The sequence below is a fragment of the Lytechinus variegatus genome, chromosome 5 (assembly GCF_018143015.1).
Source record: "Lytechinus variegatus isolate NC3 chromosome 5, Lvar_3.0, whole genome shotgun sequence".
Classification (NCBI taxonomy): Eukaryota; Metazoa; Echinodermata; class Echinoidea; order Temnopleuroida; family Toxopneustidae; genus Lytechinus; species Lytechinus variegatus.
The window spans coordinates 33,840,637-33,850,418 of record NC_054744.1 but is presented as its reverse complement, the minus strand read 5'-3'; the positions used below and the strand labels follow the sequence as shown (position 1 = coordinate 33,850,418).

Genomic DNA, 9,782 nt, shown 5'->3' with positions numbered 1-9,782 from the left:
TCTCCGCGCAAGCTAGCATGGCCTGACCATTGACCGTGCATAGAGGGCAGCAACACCGGTCTAACAGAGTAGTAGTAGTAAATAAACGAATAAACAAATAGAGATATACACCTCTATGCAAATAAATTAATAACTCTGCGGTCTAATATTTCGTCTAATCATATTGGCGTAGAAAATCAAAATAATACATTAAGGGGGTGGAGGGAATAAGAGCCTCCTTCGAGAGCTTGTAACTGTGGTCTAATATTTCAGGCGGATACAGTAACATGAAAAAGAGGGAACAATTTTAATAGAAAAAGAAAGGGAAAGAGAAAAAAAAGAGGAAAACTACGAATAAGACGAGTGAATAAATTGAGGTGAGGGCCTGAGACTTGGAAAAAAATCTTTCATATTATATTTCTTTTGCTACGTGGAGATACACATCTTGTTCAATTATAAGCTGATATGGAGCTTTGAAGTCAATATACAAGACAAATTTAAGCTCTGACATCATACTTTGTTTTATTAACAAATTTTTTTTTAAAGTACTGCTCTGTAAAATGTTTGATTTGTGGTCTGATTATCAACACTTCTCTTCTTTAGTGGCGTAACCACGGGAGGGTATATTTCTCCCCAATCAGCTCAAGAAAAAAAATAAAAACGGGGGCGGGGGGGAGAAAGAAAATGAAGGAGAAACGTAGTGGGGGAGAATAAATGATTGTATATTATACTATATTATATTCCATAACTTTAGAAAACATAATTTGTTTTACATAGTGTGTTCATCATGCCTGGTGCTTGCATAATCATGTTCAAGGCATTGGAATGATACTAAAATATCCTTTTTTAAGTCAATATACACCAAATATATTTCCCTGCTCTTCTATTTAAAAAAATATTTTCTGTAGTTACATATATACATATATTCATTATTAATTTATTTATTTCAGATTATGTCATAATGAACGTAATGTGGTTCATGCATGTCACTAGGTTGTGCATATAACTATTTCGTGAAAATAAGGGGGAAATTTCGATAAGCGAATTTTTCAACACTTATGCTTGTTGGAATTTTCACTATTGATTCCAATCAATATCTTTCTGGGGTGGACTTGACCTTTAACGATCAATATTGCAATTCTTCAGTACATGACACAAACTGTACTTGGTACTTCATCGATGTTGCGGCACTAAGGGGGCATGGGGGAATCGGGCCCCCAGTAGGCCTAAGGATCATCCCCCCCCCCGAAATTTAATTTTAGTGAGGTACGCATCTCCTGCATGTTCATAATTTTTTTTATAAAATCAACAATTTTCAGCTGGCACTATGCGTTTTCATCAATTATTTAGAAACCCTTCCTGTCCACGATCAGTGCCAGCTTAGAACGTCCAGTTATGGTCTCATCAGGATAATAAAAGTTTTCACCACGCGTTTCGTGCTCGCAATATTGATTTGGTGAGATATCGTCTTCATGACCCACTGCAAACATTTTTTTTTCAAGTCAGTAGGGCTAAGCTTGTATCCGGATTTGCCCCTCTCAAAACTGTTTTTTTGCCCCCGCCCCCCACCCCGAAGTGTAGAAATGGTGATGAAGAGAGTAAGACCAGCATGGAGCTAAGCAATTTGTATAACATGCTATGCCGAGCATGCCGAGTGCGAGTAAAAACCTATATTGCCTTTAAATCACGTGGGATCTATATGAGGCTGCATCGTTCTGATGGCAGGGAGTGCAGCCTCCTTGAAACTGCTTATTCCTTTGGTGTTTACCATAGATTCACAATTGATATTAAATGCATTTTTTTTAAATCAGGCCCCTGTTCTAACTACCGTTTGGTCTAATCATCACTTCATCTTTATAGACCTTCTGTCCAACTTGGTTTTTTTTTGTTTTCCCCTTTTCTACGCCTTTATGTATATAGCTTACTGACTACCTTCTGACCCCTGACTTGATTTAGAAAACAAATGTTCATAAACAAGAAATATAGGAACAGTATAAACGTTAGGGTCCCTCGCCCCTCCCCCACTGGGTCAGCACCTCCATGAAGCAGCTGGACTACATTAGCCACTGGTTATCTTCATATCGATCCACGGTCCCGACTCAACAAAAGGATACAAAATGGCAATTAGACCACATGATAACGTATACCAAATCGGTATTAGACATGTTAGAGCGAACAGTTATAGAAAAAATGGCAATTGAACGATTGACTATAGACCAAACAGTAATGAAACCAAATAACAATTAGACCAAATAGTAAATGCACAAAATGATGTAGACCAACTGGTTATCGAACAAACTGATATTAGACCGAATTACGTTAGAATAATTGTCAATATTAGACTAGGGAAGTGAGTTGACTAACTTCATGAACTTGCAATGGAGACGAAACAGTGTGGAAGTTTACAACCCTTCTTCTCTTACTCCGTATTCCCTCTCTCACCCCGTCCCCTCCTCTCTCTCTCTCATGAACACATCAAACTCTTTTCTATTGTTCTCCGTCTATGGCATTTTATTCCATACGAATCAGGAAAATAAAGACAATACATTTTTTTTAAATCTTGATTTGCAGTAGCGGGCTTCTTTTTTCATCACAATGTCCACACGAAACACTTTCCCATTTAATTCGATGGTCCTACGATGATTTACAACCATAAATGATTGTGATAATGAACTTGTTGAGAGTGAAGCCCGTATGCCACTCAAATCAAAGTCACTCCACGATGCAGAATGAGCACCGTCCTCCTGGCCGACACCTCCTCCTTGAAGACTGGTCTGAGGTATATGGGACTGGGAACAAGTCCTGGAATGTCTGGAAACTCTTGGACTTGATAAGAGATGTGAGGGGGTCCACTCGTAGAATGATCCAATGTCATTACATCTGTGTGAAAAATGACGAGAGGGGGAGGTTTATAAGACTTAAATCAATTTTACTGAATGTTTTTAGGCCCTTAAATAAAAAAAGAAAACAAATAAACTTCATCATCATTTTGTTTTACTACAATGATTTAAAAGAGAACAAAATGAACCCAAGCAAGTAAAAATCCTTAATTAAAACTACAATAAACAACAGAAAAAAAATAACGAAGGAACATGGCCGTATTTTCATTACTTTACTCTCATTCACTTCTTAAGTCCAAATTTTGAATCATCCTCTCACCTGCAGGTGGACAAAGGATGAACTCAATCGCCCTATCGACGTCACTTTGGTTATACCATTTATCCGCATCTTTGCCATCCTTCCCGGCTGGACCCACTGATCTGAAGAGATCATTACTTGGACCAAGCTTTCCAAAAGCCTTGGACATCTCGACTTCATCCCAACAGCGAGGAAGATTCCTACAGACATCAACTGATGCGAAGGTTTTTGCTGGGATGGCGTGACGATGAGACAAATGCGAAGTGGTATTTGGAGCAACAGGCTGGGCCAACTGAATTGTTGACGTCACAATAGGTTCCTCTGATTCTTGGACAAGGATTGGCATCACCTAAGAAACGATGCAAAGATGAGGGAAAATAAGAAAATGAGACTTAAACAATACATGTATGGTGGCGATATAATTTGATTTAAACGAAATTATTATTGTCCGAGTGATAATTACATTTTGTTAATGGCATTTGAGTCACATCGGATGCATAGGAAAGATGAGGATTCTCAGAAACTATTTCGGAAACATCTTATTATTGGGATAGGCCTATGCATGAGAAAGTTGATTTTGGAAAATTATTCCACATTATGTTTGGGGCAGATTGTTAACCATGATTATTTTAATAGAAGAAATATCACTATTCCATCATTTCATTAATTACCCTGTTTTGACGTCTGAATGGCCTGAATCCAACATGGAATTTCGATTGTACTTTATATCGAAGAAATTCTTTGAAGCATCTTTTACTTTTCTCGGGTTTTAGAACTATAACCTTGGATTTGATTGCACCCCATACTGATAACAGTTTTGATTGCAATATCATCCTCGAGAAGTTGAAAACCCAAACGAAACCTTAAGAATATAGCAAAAGAGATAGTAGTAAGTCACTCGAAAAACGATAGACTACTGTTGACATAGAAACCCATCATTTTTATTATCTTTAAGCGCATTAGTTACGCGCATTCTCCTTGACGTAATAATTCAATACGATCTTAATCAGTATGATGTCACGAATATGCGCGAGTCATGACTATTACGTAATTACCCTTTTTTCTGGTGATGATGGCTGGCATCAAGACTTCGCAATTGTGGAGAAACGTCCTGTGATATGGCTCTATTTTTGCGGTGGGGGAGGAGGAGTTGGGGTGGATGCCATCAGCGGAGATCCGGGGAGGGTGGGGCCGCAGCGAATTTCGAATTATATGACAGCAGCCCATGCAAGATGGTCATCTTGTAATGCCTGAAATAGACAAATACAATCTTATACGATACTGGAAAGTGTAGTTGAATTCGCTCAGTGGTAGCATTACTTTCACTTACATTTTTAGAATTTGTGACATTTTCTATTTCTGTATGAAATCTATACTATGAACATGTATGGATTTGTACCTACATGCATATGCGCCAAACATCGTATGAAAATAGGAACCGTACATACCACGGGAATGGATGAGGGAAAATTAAGGGACACTTTAAAGTTTAAATTACAACGAGCAGAAAATGAGAGGACGAAATTCAGTAGCGTATAATAATGAGCCAAAAAAATATATAGGGTGCACAGTATGCGCTTGTGACAAAATTCTCTTGAAATTCCCAAGAGAACCAAGCGAGCAACTGAGAATATCATTTATGTATTTATTTATTCATTTATTATTTTCATGGCTATTTATACAAGGTAGCCCCATCAGTAGTCTTGCATTGTTTTCCAGGGGGCCCTGTAAGTAAAAAAAATTACAATATAACAAACAAATTACATTAAAGGAAATGTAACTTATCCACACTGTACACTGTTATTTTATACTGTTATCATGGTTATTAAACTTGTTTCTGATATGATACACTGTATGAGATGGTTATACTTAATAAAAACGTTTAAAAAAATAACAAACAGAACATGAAAAATAATCGTAAGTAGATACATGGAAAAGATGATGGTACGTGAGTGCAATGTAGGGAATAAAGTTAATTCTTCTAGTGTTCAATAAGCATTACAGTAAGAGGAAATTCAAATACAGTTATAGGAAATATAAAAACATCTTCACCTTTTAAATGAAAATCTAATTTCGTGATAAATTTTGACACGATACTAAAAAAATTACATCATATCTTACCCCTTTTCTTTCATTTTCTTTCCCTTTCTCCTTCGTTTTTTTCTTCAAGTGGCAATGGGGGGGGGGGTGTCCCCCTCATCTGTGACTGTCCGCCAGTGATCACCAAGGATATGCTTATCTTTATCAAATTGATTATTAAGGGGAACTAAAAACGCGCTTCATGTCCACAATATTTAATTCGCAACGAGAGTGGGAGGAAGATGTTTGGACTGAATCAGAGCGGCGGGGGGGGGGGGGGTCACATATGATACTGACAGTCGAAAACTGACACGTATGTCGCCTATGGCATATTCTATGAAAGTGCATAGTTCATTTTTCAAAAAAAAAATGGAATCAGAATTCAGGCCAGCAGCCCCCCCCCCCCCCCCCCCCCGTTGGATAGGGTGAACCCATCATCTTCAGCACAACTCTATCTTGTTGACAATGGTGAGTAAATACTAAACCGGATACGCATACTGTACATATCTTCTTATCTATCGCCTCATAGCCTTTAATCCCGTTGTTCATTAACTATCATACAAGGAAGAAACGAAACTTGCCGACAGTCTGAAATCACACGTCCAAATCGCAAAGGTTACTGTGTATTTCATTGTGTAGTTTGTAATCTTCGAAGAACAGGATTGGGGTACTTTCCAAGTGATTTATATATAAATATGTCATTATGTTTGCGGATGTCACAGTTCATCATGTTGCATATTGTGGTCCAGTTTCAATGACTGTCACCTGATTTAAATGCGTATAGGCACATCAAGTTCAAACAGAGGCATTTTTGTGCAACGATTGTTGTAGAGTGAAGGCAAAGTCCTAAGCATTTGATCGTGACTCATAATATATATTCTTGAACTGTAGGCCATGATAACGCACAACGAGGAATGAACGTTTAGCGATACTGCAGTATATATGAACGGTGAGTTGTTCAGATTTCTGAAATCATCGATCATGTCAAAGACACGTTATTTGAAAAAAAGTCTGATCATGTTAGCATATCATAATGAATTATACTTACGTCACCGTCATTTTTATGCCAACGTATAGCCAATTGGTTATAAAACGCTTCCCTGTCCCTCATTTTGGAATTAAAAAAATATATTATTGGGGCGAAGGTGATTAATTTTCTCACGCCATTCAGACTGGGATAATTCCAGGAAAGTTCATAACTAATTGTATTTCTTTTTAATTTCACGCAGATGTTGGCGACTTTCTGTCTTTGTTTTGATATGTGTTTTCCTCTTGTTTTATCGCATTTCTTCGAGTGTTTTTTTTTTCAATGATAAACCTGAATCGATGAATTTAAATTTTCATTCGACATGTTCGAATAAGAAAGACCATTTAAAAAAGATTCTGAAATACGAACATTGCTTTTTATCCTAGTAAGCTATGAATATTAAAAGATGTTCATATAATCTTAACATTTTTTTAAAATTTGAATTTGAATACGGGAAAAGGATAGGAAGTTACCGCAAGCTTCAATAGGGGTTGGGGCCACGTTTCCTATTATAAACCGAGAGATTAAAAAAAACCTTTATACCTTGGTCACATTTGTTCTACGGCGGCCGTACGGCTAGTCCAAAACAGCCGTTTTATTCACTTTTATTCAAACCAAAAAGCATGCACCTATATGTATCTGGTACAAAAAAAATGTTAGAACGGCTGTTTTCGACTCGCCGTACGGCCGCCGTAGAACAAAATGTGACCAAGGTGTTAGTGAATGCCAATTATATTGCATGTAAATTAGGTGGACAAACCTTGAACTTTATGACGAATATCTAATAAGCACAAGTTCATGAATATTTTTTTCTGAGAAAATAATATCAAAATACAAAGTTCGATAGATTGTTGAGGTGATGATAACGGCAATAGTGCTACCGAATGAATGATAGGTAGGACATTCTGCCTTCTTGCTAGGCGCTCAGTAGTTAAATTAGAGTAATTATGATTACAGTGGCCTGCTGGTATTGCAGTTTCCTAACTGAAGTGGTTACTCCGGGTAAATAAAACGTTATTATGATCAATACCATAAATAATGCTATATAAACATGCAAATAAAGAGTAAAACTGCATCTATAAGTAAAAGTATTCCATCTTATTTTGGTTTATCATATTTTATTTTCCCCTGTTGCCCCTATCTCTCTCCAGATCATGTCTGCTAGTAGAATAATGGGGGTCTTCAACGGCCTGCATCATGGCGGGAACGGTACCCCATCTCACCCTGACATGAACATACAGCTGACAGCATCCACAAACTGTACCCGTGGACCCGACTGGACCCTCTTCATTCATTGTTGTATACCACCATCGGTAAATGATACCTAACTGCCCCAGTCACACCGGCTCATCCCGACCACATCTATTACATTATTTCCAACGACATTTCATAACCTCAGTCGGTTAATTGGATTCGGTTTTGCTGATGGTGTGACTGCAGCAAGCTTTTGAAAGAAATAACAATTTACTTGGGAGTTTCAGATCACATGATGATGGTGAAAAGTGGGATCAGTGGAGGGGTGGTCGGGTGGAGGGGGGGGGGGGGTGGGGCCTTTAGGCAGAAACAAATCATCCGTAACATTTGTTATTTTTTTAAATGATTTGTACGTGGATGGTTATGGACTATGGATTTATTACCTTTGGGCAGAAAAAAAATCTTCCGTAAAAAAATGTTTGTTTGTTTTCTTCAAATTAACGATATGTACGTAGTTGGTTATGAACTATGGATTCATCATAGAGATATACAGTATACTAATAATACATCTCTATTGGATTCATAACTTTGTGATGTAATGATATATGTGAAAATATTGTGATCACTGACGATTTTTTTTATAACAAACTTGAATATGAATATAAATCAATAGCTCCTGGCTGTGTATTGTCGTTGATTATTTAGTTATCAATCAATTAATTTATGTAATCTTATATTAATGTTTGTTTATATATCAATTAGTTTTTAATTATTTATTAACTCATTTTTAGAAAATTAACTCTTTAGTTTATTCTCATTTTTTCTCTTGTCCATTCTTTTACTTCCTTCTTCTTTTATTTGCTTCTAAATTTTTGTTACTTTCAAATTTTCTGTCATTCATTTATCATTGATTGTTTCACCGTTTGTTATTAATTTATAGATCGATCGATTTTTTTACTCATTCGTTTGCGTTTTTATTTATTTTATCTTGTGCCAGCTCATCATATTCTTAATTCTGAGTTTCTTTGGGAAGATGTACAACTATCGACTCAGATCATTATTTGGTATTAAACAACTCGCCGTTGTCTTGTAAGTAAACGAGGGTCATATGGAATCGCAGGGAAAGGTAAATTTCCCCTAAAATTGTAAAATTTTGATCGTCAGACTTGAGAGCGTTTTTTTTGGCCTCCCCCTTTTAATTTCATGTCGACCATTTTTTAAGTTGATAACTCTTTTCCCATTTTAGGGGATAGCTTGTCACATTCTTGACATGCTTGATTAGGCAAATCTCAACCCTTTTTTTGTCTAAGAGAATCAAAATAATGTTTGACGAAGTGAACTCCCTCAAAAGCAAGATTGATTGTTTTTCTGTTGATATCAGCTTAAAGGTGATCTGTTTTCAATACGCAAATCTTCAGACCAAAAACACTCGAATGATTTCTGGTTGCATCTAGCCTAATGCCCCTTTTTAAGAAATACACTGTGGCTCTTTTTCAGACGTCAGCGTCATAAATGTTGTCTTTATATAAGCAGGATTGTATGCCCTAAAATTCAATGTTGGTCGAGTTGGAGACGACAGGAAAATCATGAAACGTCAATAACTCATATTTTGTTAAAAATATCACTTTCTTTTTGTGGGCTCAATGTATGACAGCATCTGAGTATCGGTTAATTGAATCGGATCGAGAGCCACACAGACGTGGAGGTAACAAACTTTATTTTGTCTGTTCATTGATGGGGGAAATAGGATAAATGATCGCATGAATGACGATTATGATATTAAATGAATAGATAGATTATCCTTGAAAATATTATTCTTCAAAAATATACTTTCCCTTAGCCCAATCAACCTCTTGGATGACCACGAGCATAGGTGGTCACACGCCTTGGCTTTCGGCGCCACAGCCTCTATCATCTTCGATCTCTTCTCAGGGGATTACACCAGTTTATATGTCAAAACAGGCCAAGTGGAACCTTGGCTCAAAAGTAAGATTCCGTTTCTTTTTTTTAAGAGTATGCATTTGCTCTATATACTTCATCTTTGTTGTTGATATACCACGACAGGACGTCACAAGTATATTATAATCTGATGAAATAAGGAGTTAGTAAAGTTGTATTTTTTTAGTAGTTTAAAAAGAGAAACGCAATGTTTCATGAAGGGCTATGTATCACTCTGAAAAAGGTTGGTAAAACCATGCCATGGTAAAACTGCACTCTTAAAACAAATCAGTCAAATTGACTTGACCAGTAGTCAGCTGGGAGCAACAGTTGATGGCAATCACTGATAGTCATATTCCTGACATATATTCTGGTCAGAAATAACTCTGTTCTAGTAAAATTTGACTAGAAAATAGTCAAATATGAC

At 36.8% G+C, this 9,782-nt stretch overlaps 1 protein-coding gene across 2 annotated transcripts in view; it reads left to right on the top strand.

Annotated features, from left to right (window-relative positions):
- The first annotated feature begins 5,761 nt into the window (after positions 1-5,761).
- Positions 5,762-9,782, top strand: part of LOC121415973 (stimulated by retinoic acid gene 6 protein-like) — a 30,069-nt gene continuing 26,048 nt past the window's right edge. For both annotated transcript variants that reach the window (XM_041609385.1, XM_041609384.1), the window contains exons 1-4: positions 5,762-6,145; positions 7,375-7,536; positions 8,415-8,506; positions 9,258-9,403. In XM_041609385.1, coding sequence (XP_041465319.1) covers positions 7,378-7,536; positions 8,415-8,506; positions 9,258-9,403 — 397 coding nt within the window. In that variant the 5' untranslated portion in view covers positions 5,762-6,145; positions 7,375-7,377. The remainder of the gene's footprint in view (positions 6,146-7,374; positions 7,537-8,414; positions 8,507-9,257; positions 9,404-9,782) is intronic.